This window comes from Enoplosus armatus, chromosome 8 (genome assembly GCF_043641665.1).
Source record: "Enoplosus armatus isolate fEnoArm2 chromosome 8, fEnoArm2.hap1, whole genome shotgun sequence".
NCBI lineage: Eukaryota > Metazoa > Chordata > Actinopteri > Centrarchiformes > Enoplosidae > Enoplosus > Enoplosus armatus.
Window position 1 is genome coordinate 26,411,010 of NC_092187.1, and position 18,572 is coordinate 26,429,581.

An 18,572-nucleotide genomic window follows, 5' to 3' on the forward strand; every position below is an offset into this window, starting at 1 on the left:
CAACACTCAGCCAACATGTAGCCAACACTCAGCCGACTTTTAACCAATACTAATTTTATTATTTAATGCATGAAAATTGGCTTTTTTGTTTTGAAATGAATGTTTTGAAATTCATACTAAGCCCAAGAAAAATTTACACTCGGGGACAATGACGTTTATCTTTTTAACATTAAGCTGAACTGATGATTATCTTCTCTGTGATTTTATGTTTACTGATAACACCAGCTGTTCTGCTGAGTTGTAATGTCTTTCTTTCTCTCTCGCTCTCTCACCTGTGGCAGGTAAAGAGGAGCTGCCATGTTGGCCTCCTCTATCCCTCTGTTACTCCTCTACCTCCTCCTCCCCCCTCCCTCCCACCCAGCTGATGTTGTGACCACTTATCCCTCTGTGGAGTGGGTGGAGCTACATGGCAACCCCCTCTCTCACCTGGTGCTGGACTCAGAGACGGGGCGTCTGTACGTGGGTGGGGTCGACCACCTGTACCAGCTGACCTCTGATCTCAAGGTGATGTCACACGTGAGGACCGGCCCTCACCTGGACTCCCCAGACTGCCTCCCCCCAATCGTCCCCCAGGACTGCCCCTCAGCTACGCCCACTCACAACCACAACAAACTGCTGCTGATGGAGGCAGGACAGGGGGTGGAACCAGGGAGTCTGATCGTTTGTGGTTCACTCTATCAGGGGATCTGCGACAAGAGGTGACACAGTTCCACCATCATGGAGTCGTCTGTTTGAGGGCCCCATTTATTGTACATAGATAACTGAGTTATCCAGATCAAATTGTTGACATGAGTCTGGATTTTTTGGTTCTTCGAAGCTGGTTTAAAATCAGTGCAGTATAACCAAAATGGCTTGCAAGGCAGACTATCAGTATTTTCATGGCACATGATATGGGACACGTTATGACTAAAGATGTTAGTTGGATGATCATTTTAGCCCGATAGCATTGTGTTAGCCTGGATTAGTTCAAACATATGTGATTTCTTCTTCTCTGCTACTGTAGGAGTCTGTCCAACATCTCTCAGCTCATCTATCAGACCTCCAACCCCGTCGACACTCAATACGTTGCTGCCAACGACCCACGAGTCTCCACCGTCGCCGTGGTGATAACGACAGAGAACAAACAGGAGGGGGGCGGGGCTGGTGGCATCCTGCGTTTGATGCTAGTTGGTCGAGGTTACACCAGTAAAGGTCCAGGTGATATCCCACCAATCACGACTCGGCGTCTGTCTCCGGTGGCCCCACCTCGCCGGGCGTTCTCTCAGGAGGAGGAGCTGGGGAAACTTGTCGTAGGAAGTTACTCCGAGTACAACAACCACTTTGTGAAGGCCATCGCCCACGGCAACCACGTATACTTCCTGTTCTCTCGACGAGACATGTGGCACAAGAAGGAGTACCGGACCTACGCCTCCCGGCTTTGCACCTCCGACCGCAGCTTCTACTCGTATGTGGAGGTGCCACTGCTGTGCCGTGGCGGGTACAACCTGGCTCAGGGAGCGTGGTTAGGAAACCACTCAGCTGAACCCGCCCTATTTGTCGTCATGGCAGCAGGACAAGCGTCCACACCTGTAGCAACCGCTCGCTCAGCGCTGTGTGTTTATGGGATGACGGAGCTGGATGCCATGCTGCAGAAAGCACAGGAAGTGTGTTATACAGAGGGAGGACGAGGCAGCAGCGGACAGGAAGAGGCCTACATCGAATACGCCGTGTCATCAAAATGTCTGAAACTACCCAAGGTAAACCAAAAGGCTCCTCCCTCCTCAGACCTCCCTACTCAGACCTCTCTCTCTCCTCAGGCCTCTTTCCTCAGACCTCTCTCCTCAGACCTCTTTCCTCAGACCTCCCTTCTCAAACCTCTCTCCTCAGACCTCCCTCCTCAGGCCTCTTTCCTCAGACCTCTCTCCTCAGACCTCTCTCTCTCCTCAGATATCTCTCCTCAGACCTCCCTCCTCAGACCTCTCTCCTCAGACCTCTCTCCCTCCTCAGACCTCTTTCCTCAGACCTCTCTCCCTCCTCAGACCTCCCTCCTCAGACCTTTCTCCTCAGACCTCTCTCCCTCCTCAGACCTCTTCCCTCAGACCTCTCTCCTCAGACCTCTTTCCTCAGACCTCTCTCCTCAGACCTCTTTCCTCAGACCTCCCTCCTGAGACCTCTCTCCTTTGACCTCTTTCCTCAGACCTCCCTCCTCAGGCCTCTTTCCTCAGACCTCCCACCTCAGACCTCTCTCCTCAGACCTCCCTCCTCAGGCCTCTTTCCTCAGACCTCTCTCCTCAGACCTCTTTCCTCAGACCTCCCTCCTCAGACCTCTCTCCTCAGACCTCCCTTCTCAAACCTTTCTCCTCAGACCTCCCTCCTCAGGCCTCTTTCCTCAGACCTACCTACTCAGACCTCTCTCTCTCCTCAGATATCTCTCCTCAGATATCTCTCCTCAGACCTCCCTCCTCAGACCTCTCTCCTCAGACCTCTCTCCCTCCTCAGACCTCTTTCCTCAGACCTCTCTCCCTCCTCAGACCTCCCTCCTCAGACCTTTCTCCTCAGACCTCTCTCCCTCCTCAGACCTCTTTCCTCAGACCTCTCTCCCTCCTCAGGCACCCTCTCATGCAGGTTTTGTCATAGTTCACAGTATATAATTACATGAAAACTATATTTCAAAAATATACATATATGAAGACTATATATACTGTAATATATATTATAAATATTAAAATGCATCAATATTCGTTTTTAAAAGTTATTCATGTGCAAAAACAAATGTATGTAACCCATGTATTCACATTGTTAATATATATTAATATATGTGTGAGTGACTTTTCAATCATTCCATACTTCTAGCCTACAACAGAACCCTACTACTCGTGCTCAATACAACACAATAGGCGTTTTGTACCTGAGGAACTTTTTCATAGTTAATTGGAGGACCTTGCCCCTTTTTATCGTGTTCCCACTATAAGAACTGGGAACGATTGTTGTTCTTAGAACACCGTCTGTAGCTCCTACTTCAGAGTAGGTACTCTCCAGCACAACCTTGAGTGACGTGAAGTCCAGGCTTTATTGAGCATATATGTGACAGGGAAATACAACGCGATTTTAACTCGTCAAAGCAAAATCTTGTGTGTGACGTTGCTACACCAACTGCCAACCAGTTTACTTCACTTCAGCATTCCTATTAGCGGTGCGAATGCAAACAGAAAAAAGGTCCTTGAAGGTACGTATTTCTCGAGCAGCTCCCCAGTGGGCAGTTCCTTTCAGAATAGTTTGGTCTGAAAATGCCTAAGGTTCTGTCAGTGTGGTCAGTACTGGTTCTGTATGTCGATGTTTGGACTCATAGCAGAGTTTCCTGTCTCATATAGACAGCCAGAGGTTGACAAAAGGTGGGAAGTCAAAATGGGCACCATGAAATGCAATGACTCAGTAAGATCTGACAAGCAGAAGGTGGAAATGGGCTGGTGGGAACACACTGAGGACACCTGCTGGTCCGATGAAGAGTAACTGTAGTAACACACACTGGCTGCACATGGTCACCGATTGTTGTCTATGTAACATGCCAGCAGCAGTGTGTCAGTGTGTCTGGAACTCTGCTGTATTACGATCAGTAAATCTTATGAACTGGTCAAACTGGCCTGTTGCTGGATGGGACTCTGATGCTAACACAGAATGAGCTGTTCCCGCATGCACTGGGTGAAGGGCAGGGTGACAGGGGTCACAGGGGTCAGCTGTACAGTCTCCATACCAAGGGAACACAGGGATACTTGTCTTTTCTCTCTTTAATATACATGTGATAGATATCGTGATCAGATGATCAGATGATTGTTCCACTTTTATGTTTCACATCAGAAAAACTGAGAAACTCATTCTGTTAGTTTTTAAACTTTGACTCATTCCTTCACATCATCACATCATCTTTCTTGACTCCACCGACAGTCGACAGATGATCACATTGATTGATCACTGAAGTCTCAGTCAGCAGCCAAGTCAGCCATCTGATGACATCATAGCTTACATTTCATGACATCACAGATTAATAGTGGTTTAGTAAGAACCTGTCGATGGTCACATCTGTCTCGCTGCTGACCTTAATACTGTGTGTGTGTGTGGATTAGAGCTGTTATCTTCAGCATCTGGATTTATCATCAGACAGCTGTCGCTCAAACACACAGAGGTACACACAGCTGGTAGGACTGATTTGACCCACATATAACACACACACACACACTCACACACAGAGGCTAAGTCAGAAAAAACACACACACACACACACACACACACACACACAAGACGAATGGAAGCTGATGTGTTTAAAGAAATAAACCTGCTGACTTTACACTTTGTGTCCAAAAATATGCAGACAGTCCCGTCCACATACTTAAGTGTACTTTTAGTCTGGGTCTGTTTTTCCTGGTTTGGTCTCGGCCACAAGATGTTCATTCAGTCCTATAAAGTCACTTGGTGTGTTCGCTGAAAACATCTTCACGTTTTCTGACGTTCTTCGTTTTTGAGCCCATAGAGCATGCTCAGTAGAGTTCACATCCTCACATCCTCACATCAATAAAGTATTTCTGATTCTGATTCTGAAATCATCACATCCTCACATCACATCATCAGAATCAGAAATACTTTATTGATCCCCTGGGGGAAATTATACAGTACCAGTGCTCCCATTCAAGAGTAGAAAGCAGCATAAATTAGAAATAAAAGTATGTACAAAATATAAAAAATAAGAAATAGAAAATAAAAATATACACATTTACAATATTTAAGTGAAAAATAAAAGTAAAGTAGAATATATACAATAGCAATGTATATGTATGTATATATATATATATATGTATGTATTGCACTGACATTTAAGAATAAGTGAGGTAGTATATGTAGAAGATTTTCAGTCTGTTTCTGAGGGAGGAGTTGAATAGTTTGATGGCCACAGGCAGGAATGATTTCCTGTGGCGCTCGGTTGTACATTTAGGAGGAATGAGTCTCCCACTGAAGCTGCTCTTGTGTCCGACCAGTACGTCATGGAGAGGATGTGAGACATTGTCCAAGATGACCTGCAGCTTGGGCAGCATCCTCCTCTCTGACACCACCGTCAGAGAGTCCAGCTCCACCCCCACAACGTCACTGGCCTTGCGGATCAGTTTATTGAGTCTGTTGGCGTCTGCCACCCTCAGCCTGCTGCCCCAGCATGCAACAGCATAGAGGATAGCACTGGCCACCACAGACTCATAGAACATCCTCAGCATAGTCCGGCAGGTGTTGAAGGACCTCAGCCGCCTCAGAAAATAGAGACGGCTCTGGCCCTTCTTGTAGAGGGCATTAGTGTTCACTGCCCAGTCCAGTTTATTGTCAATGTGAACTCCCAGGTACTTGTAATCCTCTACAATGTCCACAATGACCCCCTGGATGGAAACAGGGGTCATCGGCGCCTTGGTCCTCTTCAGATCAACAGTAAGTTCCTTTGTCTTTGTCACGTTGAGCTGCAGATGGTTCTGCTCGCACCATGTGACAAAGTTGTCCACAGCAGCCCTGTACTCCTCCTCACCCTCACTGATACATCCAACTATTGCTGAGTCATCAGAAACCTTCTGAAGATGGCAGGTCTCTGTGCAGTAGCTGAAGTCCGTGGTGTAGATGGTGAAGAGGAAGGGAGTGGTCTGCCAGTCAGGTAGTTGACAATCCAGGACACGAGGGGGGCATCCACCTGCATCTCCGTCAGCTTCTCACCCAGTAGAGCTGAACGGATGGTGTTGAACGCACTGGAGAAGTCAAAAAACATGACTCTCACAGTGCCCGCCGGCTTATCCAGGTGGGCGTAGACGCGGTTGAGCAGGTAGATGATGGCATCCTCAACTCCAAGTCGAGGCTGATAGGCGAACTGACGTGTGGCTTGACCAAGGGTCGGAGCTGCTCCAGGACGAGTCTCTCCAGGGTCTTCATGATGTAGGAGGTCAGTGCCACGGATCTGTAGTCCTTGGAGCCACTGGGACGCGACGTCTTTGGCACAGGAACGAGGCAGGACGTCTTCCACAGCACGGGGATACTCCACATAGCTGGGGGGCACAGGCTTTAAGCACCCTGGGGCTGACACCATCAGAGCCTGCCGCCTTGCTTGAGTGGAGTCTCATCAGCTGTCTTCTAACATGGTCAGCAGTGAAGCACACTGTCGAGGTGACTGGAGGGGGAGGGATGGTGTCGTCAGGTTGAAGAGTGCCGTTAGCCTGGGGACTGGGGAACAAGGTGTGAGGAAAGCTCTCACAAGGGGGTGGGGGGCTGTGAGGAGCAGGAGGGGGAGGGGGGAGTGGAATAGGTGAAGGTTGGAGGCAGACAGCAGAAGAGTCGGGGGGGGGGGGTGAGCAGGACCCACAGTGTCAAATCTGTTGAAAAACAGATTCAGTTTGTTGGCCCGGTCCACACTGCCTTCAACTCCTCTGCTGCTGGTCGGCCTGAAATCAGTGATGGTCCTCATTCCACTCCAGACCTCTCTGATGTTGTTCTGCTGGAGTTTCCACTCCAGCTTCCTCCTGTACTTCTCCTTAGCCTCCTGATGTTCACCTTCAGTTCCCCCTGGATCAGAATCAGAATCAGAATCAGAAACTGTTTATTGCCAAGTACCATACATTACAAGGAATTTGCCATGGTCTGATGGGGCTACATTGTTTTTAACATATAACATATAATCTGACAGACAACAAGCATGTAAAAATATAAAGGTAAAAGAATAAGATAAATAGCAAACAGTGCAGTGCCCAAAAGAAAGTGTCCAGATAAAGTGTCCAGTAGGGGGTGTGTGCGTTAATGTAATGCAGGGGGGACAGGGGCGGTGTACGTTAATATAACAATCGTTCTCACCTCTCACCAGCTCTGAAAGCCCTCTTCTTTGCATTCAGGATGGCCTTGATGTCCTTTGTCACCCATGGCTTGTTGTTTGAATAACAATGGCCAGTCCTTGCTGGGACAGTGGAGTCCACACAGAAGTTGATGTAGTCTGTGATGCACTCTGTGAGCTCATCCATGTCCTCGCCATACGGCTCACAGAGCGCCTGCCAGTCAGTCACCTCAAAACATCCCTGAAGTGTCTCATAAGCCTCCTCAGACCATCTCCTCATTGTCCTTATGGTTGCAGGCTGGCTCTTCACCAGAGGCACAGAACAGGGGTTGAGGTGCACTAGGTTGTGGTCTGACCTACCCAGAGGGGGAGGGGAGAGGAGCTGTATGCATCCTTCACGTTGGCATACAGCAAGTCCAGGGTCCTCTCCTCTCTAGTACGACAGCTCACATACTGAGTGAAGATGGGAAGTGTCTTAGCCACGGTGACGTGGTTGAAGTCACCCGAGAAAGCAATGAATGCATTCGGGTGTTGAGTGTGTAGACCAGCTATGGCGAGTGAATGACGTCACACGCCGACGTCGGGTTGGCAGAGGGGGGGATGTAAACATTCACAACAATGCCAACAGTTCAATTTCCGAGCAACAGACCAGATCCTTGATGGTGATGTGGGATGGATTGCACCACTTGTTGTTAACTACAACGGCAAGCCCCCGCCGATGCTCTGGTTTCCAAGCCGGCCGGCTTCAGAGCGATCAGCTGATCTCTGGAGTAAACAATGCGGCCATGAAGTTGCTGAGCGACTGTCCGATGTTTGAATGAAAGTAATTCCAGAGTGAAAAAAAGTACCAGAACTCTCTCCACCAGCATGTGGGTGGGTGCAACTTCAGAAGTCAGTACTGAATTAAATAAAAGGAATAAAGGAGAAAAGCAAGAAAAAATAAGAAAACAAACAGGAGCGACTGTAACAGGCTGCATGCACGGTCAGCGCATGCGCACTACGAGGTGTGCACGCGCACACCCTCACATCCTTAAATCACATCCTCACATCACATCATCACATCACATCCTCACATCACATCATCACATCACATCCTCACATCACATCCGCACATCACATCACATCACATCCTCACATCACATCATCACATCACATCCTCATATCACATCCGCACATCACATCACATCATCACATCACATCACATCCTCACATCCTCACATCACATCACATCACATCCTCACATCACATCATATCACAGCCTCACATCCTCACATCACATCACATCCTCATATCCTCACATCACATCCTCACATCACATCCTCACATCACATCACATCACATCATCACATCACATCCTCACATCACGTCATCACATAACATCACATCCTCACATCACATCCTCACATCACATCCCATCATCACATCACATCATATCCTCACATCATCACATCACATCACATCCTCACATCACATCACATCATCACATCCTCACATCACATCCTCACATCACATCACATCCTCACATCACATCATCACATCACATCATCACATCACATCCTCACATCACATCACATCCTCACATCACATCATCACATAACATCACATCATCACATCCTCACATCACATCCTCACATCACATCACATCCTCACATCACATCATCACATCACATCACATCATCACATCACATCCTCACATCACATCACATCCGCACATCACATCACATCATCACATCACATCACATCCTCACATCCTCACATCACATCACATCACATCCTCACATCACATCATATCACATCCTCACATCCTCACATCACATCACATCCTCATATCCTCACATCACATCACATCCTCACATCACATCCTCACATCACATCACATCACATCATCACATCACATCCTCACATCACGTCATCACATAACATCACATCCTCACATCACATCCTCACAACACATCCCATCATCACATCACATCATATCCTCACATCATCACATCACATCACATCACATCCTCACATCACATCATCAAATCACATCACATCATCACATCCTCACATCACATCCTCACATCACATCACATCCTCACATCACATCACATCCTCACATCACATCATCACATCACATCATCACATCCTCACATCACATCCTCACATCCCATCATCACATCACATCACATCCTCACATCACATCATCACATCACATCATATCCTCACATCACATCCTCACATCACATCCTCACATCACATCACACCCTCACATCACATCACATCATCACATCCTCACATCACATCATCACATCACATCATCACATCACATCACATTACATCATCACATCACATCCTCACATCACATCACATCACATCCTCACATCACATCCTCACATCACACCCTCACATCACATCATCACATCACATCACATCCTCACATCACATCCTCACATCACATCCTCACATCACACCCTCACATCACATCATCACATCACATCACATCCTCACATCACATCCTCACATCACATCCTCACACCACATCATCACATCATCACATCCTCACATCACATCCTCACATCACATCCTCACATCACATCATCACATCATCACATCCTCACATCACATCATCACATCACATCCTCACATCACATCACCACATCACATCCTCACATCACATCATCACATCACATCCTCACATCATCACATCATCACATCATCACATCATCACATCACATCCTCACATCACATCACCACATCACATCCTCACATCACATCATATCATCACATCACATCCTCACATCACATCACCACATCACATCACATCCTCACATCACATCATATCATCACATCACATCCTCACATCACATGCTCACGTCACATCATCACATCACATCCTCACATCACATCATCACATCACATCCTCACATCACATCATCACATCACATCATCACATCATCACATCACATCCTCACATCACATGCTCACGTCACATCATCACATCACATCCTCACATCACATCCGCACATCACATCATATCATCACATTACATCCTCACATCACATGCTCACGTCACATCATCACATCACATCCTCACATCACATCATCACATCACATCACATCATCACATCCTCACATCACATCACATCATCACATCACATCACATCCTCACAGTCTCACTTGACTTGACTGAAACAGCAGAGTGGAGGTTAGAGCAGTACGTTGATGAACATGGTGTCACAATCACATGTTACACTGTGACATATGTTCAGCTGTCCCCATACTTTTGGCCAGGTAGTGTACTGTATGTAACTTAATTCCAGCACAGGGGCATTATTTATATTTTGTAAAACATGTTGAGCTGCATTTTGTGTATGAAAGGTGTTGTTTAAATAAAGTTTATTATACTGTTATGTGGATAGGAGATGTATTAAATATGGTGAGAGGTTTAGATGAAGGTTGAAGGTTTAGCTCAGTAAAACAACATTTCAGATCTTGATTAGAAGTTGAACTTAAAACAGAAAACCCAAAATGATGTTTCGTGTTAATGAGGAACTGAAGCTCATTTAGCTTAATTTAGTTATTAAACCTAACTCTTTCTCTCCATTCATGATAAAGGACTCTCTCTCAGAGTACCCCTGTGGGGGGGAACACACCCCAAACCCCATCGCCAGCGCTGTGCCACTCCCAGCCACACCCACCTTCACCTCCTCCACTCAACTGACTGCTGTCACCACGGCAACAGAGGCGGGACACACCATCGCCTTCCTGGGAGACAGAGAGGGACAACTGCACAAGGTGACATGATATACACAAAGTATAAACTCTTTACATGTACACACTGTATGTCTGTAAATATGAATGTCTGTAAATATGAAGCTACAGCCAGCAGTGAGCTAACAGTTAGCCTGGCTCTGTCCAAATGTAACAGAATACACATTTTAGCACCTTTAGAGGATGGAGCCAGTTTTTATGCTAAGCTAAGCCTGGTGGAAACCAGGTGGTAGCTGTAGCTTCATATTTACAAACATGAGAGTAGTATCAATCTTCTCATGTTACATTTTACATTTGGTTATTGATTATTGGTGTTTGTTGACTTTGTGTTGAAGCTTCTTTCATTGTTCCCTTCCATTGCTCTGATCCTGGACCAGCAGGAGAAATCAAAGTCAACTGCACTTCCCCCTCCCTCAGTCCACCACTGAGGTGCCCTTAAGCAAGACTCTAGCCCCCACCTGCTCCAGTGGAGCTGCTCAGACCTTCAGACTGGTTGAACCGGACAGCTTCAGCTCTCAGTCAAACTTCCCTGAATAGATAAAAATGATCAGTTTTTTATTTATTTATGTCTTTGAGCTTGTGATGGTGGAAATCAGCTGTTTCCTGTTTTTGTTTGTTTGTAACTGGAGAGTCAGAGCTGCACCAGGAAACACACACACACACACAAACACACACACACACACACACACACACACACACAGCTACACAACACAACTCATTTACATCACACACACACACATACAGTGAACAGAGAGCAGTTTGTAGCCTGCGGCTCTTTATCAACAAATCAACACTCACACACTGACACAATGAGTGTGTGTATGTGACGACTAACAGGCGCTTAGCTTGGGGGAAGGGGGGTGATATTGGGGGTGGGGGATCCACTGGGGAACGTGCTCAGACTCTTGTTGTTGATTGGTTATTGGTCCCCCAGGTACACTCTGGATAGGGATCCAGCAGGACGCCCCTGAAACATTTACTGTGTGTGTGTGTGTGTGTGTTAATGAGGTCTAATCCTGCCTCAGAGCCTCAACGAGGTAAACAGCAGAGCTTTGATTCTTCCTGTTAATATTTAATCACACACACGCTATAACACACACACACACACACACACACACACACTGTAAAACACACATATTATCAGCAGTGAGATGCAGCACACGTTGTTCGGTTGTGGTTAGTTTGTGTGTTGCAGTTGAACTCTGACAGTGAAACAGTGAAACTGTCTGTCAGGTGAAGACTGAGGTCAAAGGTCAACTGTGGTGATGATCCTCAACATCATAGGTGATCTACTAATCACAGGGTTGCCGATTCCATCCCCGGCTCATCCAGTCCACATGTTGCTCCTGATTGGTCAGACCAGCAGCTGCATGGTTGCCATCAGAGAGTGAAGACTTTGGATAAAAGAGCTGCAGCCATTCATCAACCGAGAGGGAAGATCATTTGTTAACAATATTAGCAGGTTGTTTCCTCATTAATGGAGGTTCAGACCTGCTGGATTCAGTCTTGGATGTTTGATCCTTAAATACTGTTTGTCAGGAGGCTGGTGAGTTCTCCCTGAGCAACCATCACCTGGATCTGGATTAACACAGCAGTGCACATCAACTCTGTTCACACAAAGTCAGACTTATTTTTTGAGTTGAATATTTATCTTTTACATCATCATCTTGCTTTGAAGCATAGCACTGCTGATACATGATGTTATAGAAGTGGTGCTGTTTGAGTGAAACAGAGCCACCTGGTGGCAGGTTGTTGCTACAACAGCAAAAAGTTTACACACATCAGGTTCTTCTTCTGTGGTGTTTGTGAAGGTAACAGATGTGATATCTGAAGCTTCTCTCTGATGTTAATCACTGATCTTCACCTGTTCAGCTCTATAAACATGATCTAAAATAACTGTGTGTGTGTCTTGCAGGTGTTGGTGCGCTCTGATTGGTCAGGTGATCTGTATGGCAGTCTGTTGGTGGACAGCGGCAGTACAGTCAGCGCTGACCTCCTACTGGACGACAGCCAGCAGCATGTTTATGTTTTAACCAACAGCAGGGTGAGACAGAGTCAAAGGGAGCCTCTGTCTTTCTGTCTATCATTCAGTCTGTTCTCGTCTGTTTCTTTTTTGTTGTCCTGTCAAAACTGAATTTAAATATAACCATTAAAACAAACTGACATGTGACATCTTTTACGTCTCTCAGCTGTCGAAGGTTCCTGTGTCGTCATGTGAGAGACAGATAGACTGTCAGTCCTGTCTCGCTGTCAGAGACCCGTACTGTGGCTGGTGTGTCCTGGAGGGAAGGTAGGTCTGTCTGTCTGTCTGTCCACTGTAGTTTAGGATGACGTCAGTGTGATGTCATTTCGTGCAGCCCGTGACATCACTCTGAGCCTGTAGTTTGGCGGCAGAGTCTGAGTGGAGCTGCATGTTCGTCCCACAGACCGAATAATTATATGATTATATTAATGGTTAATATATAATGATTGTTGATTGTTTACATTATTATATGATCACCGGGTTACTGACAGCAGCTGTTTGAACTACTGTATTGACATTTAAACAGATGGGTCACAGACAGGAAGTTAGAGGAGACAGGAAGTTGTCCGTATAACTTTACTGTCACATGTCACTGGACAGATGACATCAACACTTTGGAAAAGCTATGTTTTAAATTTAGCTGACTTATTGTGGACGTACTCTAATAAACAATGTTACAACACAGATACAAGATCCTTTAATAGAATCTAAAAGAGTGTCTGTTAGCATCAGTTAGCATCTGTTAGCACACCTCAGTGAGCTGCAAACCTGTTTTAGTCTGATGTAAAACAACTTTAAGCAACATTAGAAAAGTGTTGAAGAACAGAAACATTGAAAACACAACATAACTGAGGACGTAACATCCAGTGGACATGCTGATTGGTCCATTCACTCTGACTGTTCAGTGGAGCTGGATCAATAAGTTATAACCCATAGAATGTTTTTTCATCTGTTTTCATTGCTATTGATCCTTTATTGTGACTTTGATCACAGCTGTCTGACATCTGATGTTTGTTGTTTTTATTTGATTGGTCCAGATGTTCCCGTAGACATCAGTGTCAGCGCCACAAGCAGCCCAACCATTGGTTCTGGAGCTTTGAACCAACCAATCAGTGTGTGACAGTGCAGAGCCTGCAGCCGGCCAATCAGAGCAAAGACGAGCAGACACAGGTAGGCTGATGTTCAGCAACAAATATTGATTATTGCCTATTGACTACTGGTCTTTTTTTAAATCATCCGTCATTCTTCCAAGCAGTTGTTGGTTTTAGTTCATTTCCATTCAAATCAACCTACAGAGAGAAAATCTGTCAACCAAATCAATCAACTTTATTCTGATAATTCAGTTTATAATATAGATTTGTTTTTGTGTTTTTGTACGGAGCCCTCGAAAGATCACTATGGATTTATTTTGCGTTCCGTCTGACCCACAGACAACCCACAGTGTTAGTCTGACTGTTTATATATCCATTTCCAAGGTAACGCTGTCAGTCATCCAGCTACCTGCCCTCACTGAGGCGGAGTCACTGTCCTGCGTCTTCGGGCTCCTCCCACCTCAGCCTGCCATCGTCAGGGGAACCAGCATCACCTGTCAATCACCTGGGCCGGAGCTCCTCCCACCTATGCTAACAGGAAGTGGTGAGTGGACAGCAGTGATATTGATTAGGACTCAGTCATGTCTCCGAATCTAACGTTGAGGATTTCTGACTTCCTGTACCTGTGACTCTCCGCAACTAGATCACATGATCATGCCCTTGTCACTGATGTTTGGTCATGTGACCATCACCACGGGCAACATGACCTTCTACGATTGTGGATCTGTCAGCCGACTGAACCAGAGCTCCCAGTAAGACACAATAATACACACAGTACAATAATAAACAATATTGATCAAAATGTGATGATGAAGATGATGATGAAGATGATGATGATGATAATGACGATGATGAAGGTCATGATGGTGTGTTTTAGGTGTCTGGCGTGTGTCAGCAGTGTGTGGAGGTGTAACTGGTGTCCTTTGGATCAACTCTGCACTCATAACCACAGCTGTCCCAACCAACACATCATCCTCAACCAGAGAGTGAGTCTGTCTGTCTGTCTGTCTGTCTGTCTCTCTGTGTCTTCTCACCCTGTCTCTCTCTATCTTCTCATCCTGTCTCTCTCTCTGTCTGTCTCTCTCTCGTTGTGTCTCTCTGTCTTCTTACTCTGTCTCTCTCTGTCTGTCTGTCTTTCTGTGTCTCTCTGTGTTCTCACCCTGTCTCTTTCTGTCTATCCCTCTGTGTCTCTCTCGGCCTTCTCACCCTGTCTATCTGTCTGTCTCTCTGTGACTCTTTCTTCTCACCCTGTCTCTCTCTGTCTTCTCACCCTGTCCCACCCTCTTTCTGTCTGTCTCTCTCTTTGTCTGTCTGTCCCTCTGTCTCTCTCCCTGTCTTCTCACCCTGTCTCTCTCTTTGTCTGTCTGTCTCTCTCTGTGTCTTTCTCTCTGTGCCTCTCTCTGTCTTCTCACCCTGTCTCACTCTCTGTGTCTCTCCCTGTCTTCTCACCCTGTCTCTCTCTCCATCAGCAGGGGTCTCCTGGTCCCACTTCTTGTCCTCTGGTCTTTGCCCTGCAGAGTCCTGCCTTAGTGCCATTGGGCCTGAGCACCACTGTGGTGCTGCGGGGACGAAACCTGGACATCTACACCGTGAGAACAGCTGTTTATTAGAAACTGTTTCAGTGTGCGAAATACAGAACCAAGATACTTATTTTCTATATGTCAATATTGTAAAATTTCACATTGAATATTGAACGATGAGGAGTGACTCAGAACATGTGACTCTGTAAATTACACAGTTAATACAGACGGTATAATACACTCGGATCTGATGCTTGAAGGTATCCAGCTGTGCCAGCTGTGCGTTTTGAGAGAGTGATTCCTAATTTGTGTGTCTTTGTGCAGGATGAAGCTCAGTACGTGTGTGTTGTGGAAATCGAAGGAGTCCAGTTTAATCTGACAGCTGCAGTAGAGAAAACACACGACAACACACACACCTTCACCTGCAGCCCACATCAGGTAACACACACACACTCACTTGTTTTTGTCACTTTGTGTTGACATGAATGTGCTAATACTAATCACAATACTACCTAGGGCAAAGTGTTAACCGTAAATCACCTTGTCGGGACTTTGGGGGGGGTATTTGCTAATGATTTTTTGCACTTAGCAGTCAAGTGTTTTTTCTGTTCTGTTCTGTTTTTTTTATTCTGTGTCCAGGTTTTGCATCTGTAATCAGTTAATTGCAGTTTAGTAGAGCATTTGCATTACAGCTCATTTACATTTCTTAGAAAATACTCAAGTTGAAAAATTGCAGTGACAGTGCTGAACACGGAAACTCAGGACTCTCCTGGATAATGAAACCACCAGGGTTATGTTAGGACCACCAGTTTCAATTATTTCAACTTTGTTTCTGAAAATTTTTGTTTTATCCATCGTTTTGGTGGACAGCTCTCAATACTACAATACCCTGCAATGGAGAAAGAGCCAGTCAGAGGTTTGATTGAGAGCGGTGGAGAATTCAAAACGCTTCGTTGTTCAAGTTGTTAAAACACGTCACCATAGTTACTGAATTCATCCAAAGTTGACCCCAGAATTAAACATGAACTGATTTAAGGATTATGCAGATTGTTTTCAGTTTTCTCAGCAGGGTCTATGCAGGAACCAGCAGCTCCTCACACTACCACACACAAACAGTTAAACAGAATCAGAATTACTTTATTGATCCCCGGGGGAAATTGTACAGTACTGGTGCTCCCATTCAAGGGTAGAAAGTAGCAAAAATTTAGAACTAAAAGTATGTACAAAATATAAAAAATATATACAATAACAATTTATATGTATGTATATATATGTATTGCACTGGTGAATTATTGTAGAGATTATTGTAATTGTAATTTTCACTAAAAAATAAACACTATATAGAAACAGTTTGCTGCTCATGAAGACTGATTTTAATGATGATATCTCTCTCTGTCACCACCTGTCTGTCTGATTGTAGTTTCAGTATGCTGTCAGTCAGCTTCAGTATTTGGCTCCTGTCTATCTGCGTAGAGGAGAGAGACGCGTCGATGCCTCACCTGGCCTCCGACGTAAGAACCTCACCTGAGAGAGAGAATGTGTGTGTTTATGTGTGAGACGTACAGATTTCATTGGCTGATATTTGCATCTATTTCCTGTGTTATTCAGTCCAGTTGTACGACTGCTCAGCCGGCCAATCAGATTGCTCACAATGCAGGGCTGTCCCGGAGGAGTACGGCTGTGTGTGGTGTCCAGGAAGCTCCGCCCCCAGCTGTGTTTACAACCAATCCTGTAGCAATGTACCTGCAGACACCTGTCCGCCTCCTGAGATCTCACAGGTGAGTCTAATGATCAGTCAGTCTGTTTATGGATGTTTCGTTGGTTGTTGTGGAAACATTCAAACTGTTTGTCTGTCTGTCTATTTGCCTGTCTACACCCTTGTTTATGCTCACGTGGCTGCAACTCCGTAGATGTCACATGAGCTTTGAGATTGCACGGAGGCATTCATGCTTGACGGGCGATCAGTATTCTCCGAAATGCCAGGGGGCGTTAAACAAAAACGAGTGAAAGATCATCATAAACCAACATGGCTGCACTCTGCACTAGATCTTGTTGTTTCTGGGGAAAAATTGTTTTTATCTATTAAATGTGGTGAATCACTCTCCATGAGTTCAGAATCATGTGGCTGTCCCTGTAGTCTCTCATGGACAGGTTGTAGAGGTGCTTGAAATGACGTACCTGCTCGGCAAGTCTCCTCTCTCCGGCGTTCATGTTGAAATGTTGTGTCGCGTAGTTACAAAAATTCATAGGTGCAAGACCACGCGCCGCGACAACTTGCGGAGTCTTTGGCATGGCGTGATGACGTCATTTTGGGCGCATGGACCCTCGAGACCAAGACACTATGGCGACCATAAATCCAGTTTACCTGTTTGTCTGTAGGTGCTACCTGTCTCTGGTCCTCTGGAGGGTGGAGTCCTGGTGACGATCACAGGGTCGAACCTGGGGATGAGGTACCAGGATGTGGTGGGCGGAGTCACAGTGGCAGGCGTTCAGTGTCTACCCCAACCTGAAGGATATCAGATCTCCACCAGGTAACACATAGACACAATGACACACACACCCACACACACTGGTTATGAATAACCTGTGTTAACTTGTGTGTTTGTGTTTGTAGGGTTGTGTGTGAGCTGCAGTCCAGTGGGAAGCAGAGGGAGGGGCCTGTATTGGTTACCGTGGGAACAACTCCACCTGGAAGATCATCACAGATCTTCACCTATCAGGTAAGACAGATGTGTCCTGCAGTGCTGTTGTTGTCCAGGTTTTGAACCACCTCAGCTGACTCCGCTCACTGGTGAATCCAGAGCTTCACCTTCAGGATCAGTTCCCTCTTAACCACCACAGTCTGATACAGAGTGTGACCTATGGATTCCCCAGGTGGTGTCCTGTCCAGAACTCCTCACAGAGACTTGCACCGTCTAATTCTCCGTGGAAAACTCCAACCCAGAGCCTGTCAGTATCTCCACAACTCAGGGCCGAACCCAGTTTGGTTCCAGAGCTGGTGCTGTGTATAGAGATGTTACCTACAATGTCTAGTTGGTAACACTCCTCCTCCCTCAGTTCCTCCGGCTCCTCCCTCAGAGGTGGTGTTTCATGTCAAGCTAGTTTACCAAGTCAAGGTCCAGCATACCAAGGCCCATGCCTTTCCCTACCGTCCGATCGACAGTGCTCCCAACCAACACCCAACATCAATACAATGAATCGTACACTCACTAACAAACGTAAACATACCACACAGCAACGCAATCAATCGAAATCCCTGTCTTATCATATAACCACACATGTAACCAACTGCACAAGCCATACGAGTACATACACACACACACACACACACACACACACACAGAGTAGTTAACCATACGCCT

At 45.9% G+C, this 18,572-nt stretch overlaps 1 protein-coding gene across 1 annotated transcript in view; it reads left to right on the plus strand.

Moving 5' to 3' along the window:
* plxnb3 (plexin B3) overlaps positions 1–18,572 on the plus strand; it is a 51,430-nt gene that overhangs the window by 21,185 nt on the left and 11,673 nt on the right. The window contains exons 2-16 of the mRNA XM_070909686.1: positions 282–698; positions 1,004–1,736; positions 10,421–10,600; positions 12,492–12,620; positions 12,766–12,866; positions 13,637–13,769; positions 14,075–14,234; positions 14,334–14,442; positions 14,568–14,676; positions 15,163–15,279; positions 15,535–15,648; positions 16,631–16,721; positions 16,819–16,988; positions 17,590–17,741; positions 17,825–17,930. Coding sequence (XP_070765787.1) covers positions 298–698; positions 1,004–1,736; positions 10,421–10,600; positions 12,492–12,620; positions 12,766–12,866; positions 13,637–13,769; positions 14,075–14,234; positions 14,334–14,442; positions 14,568–14,676; positions 15,163–15,279; positions 15,535–15,648; positions 16,631–16,721; positions 16,819–16,988; positions 17,590–17,741; positions 17,825–17,930 — 2,805 coding nt within the window. The 5' untranslated portion in view covers positions 282–297. The remainder of the gene's footprint in view (positions 1–281; positions 699–1,003; positions 1,737–10,420; positions 10,601–12,491; positions 12,621–12,765; positions 12,867–13,636; positions 13,770–14,074; positions 14,235–14,333; positions 14,443–14,567; positions 14,677–15,162; positions 15,280–15,534; positions 15,649–16,630; positions 16,722–16,818; positions 16,989–17,589; positions 17,742–17,824; positions 17,931–18,572) is intronic.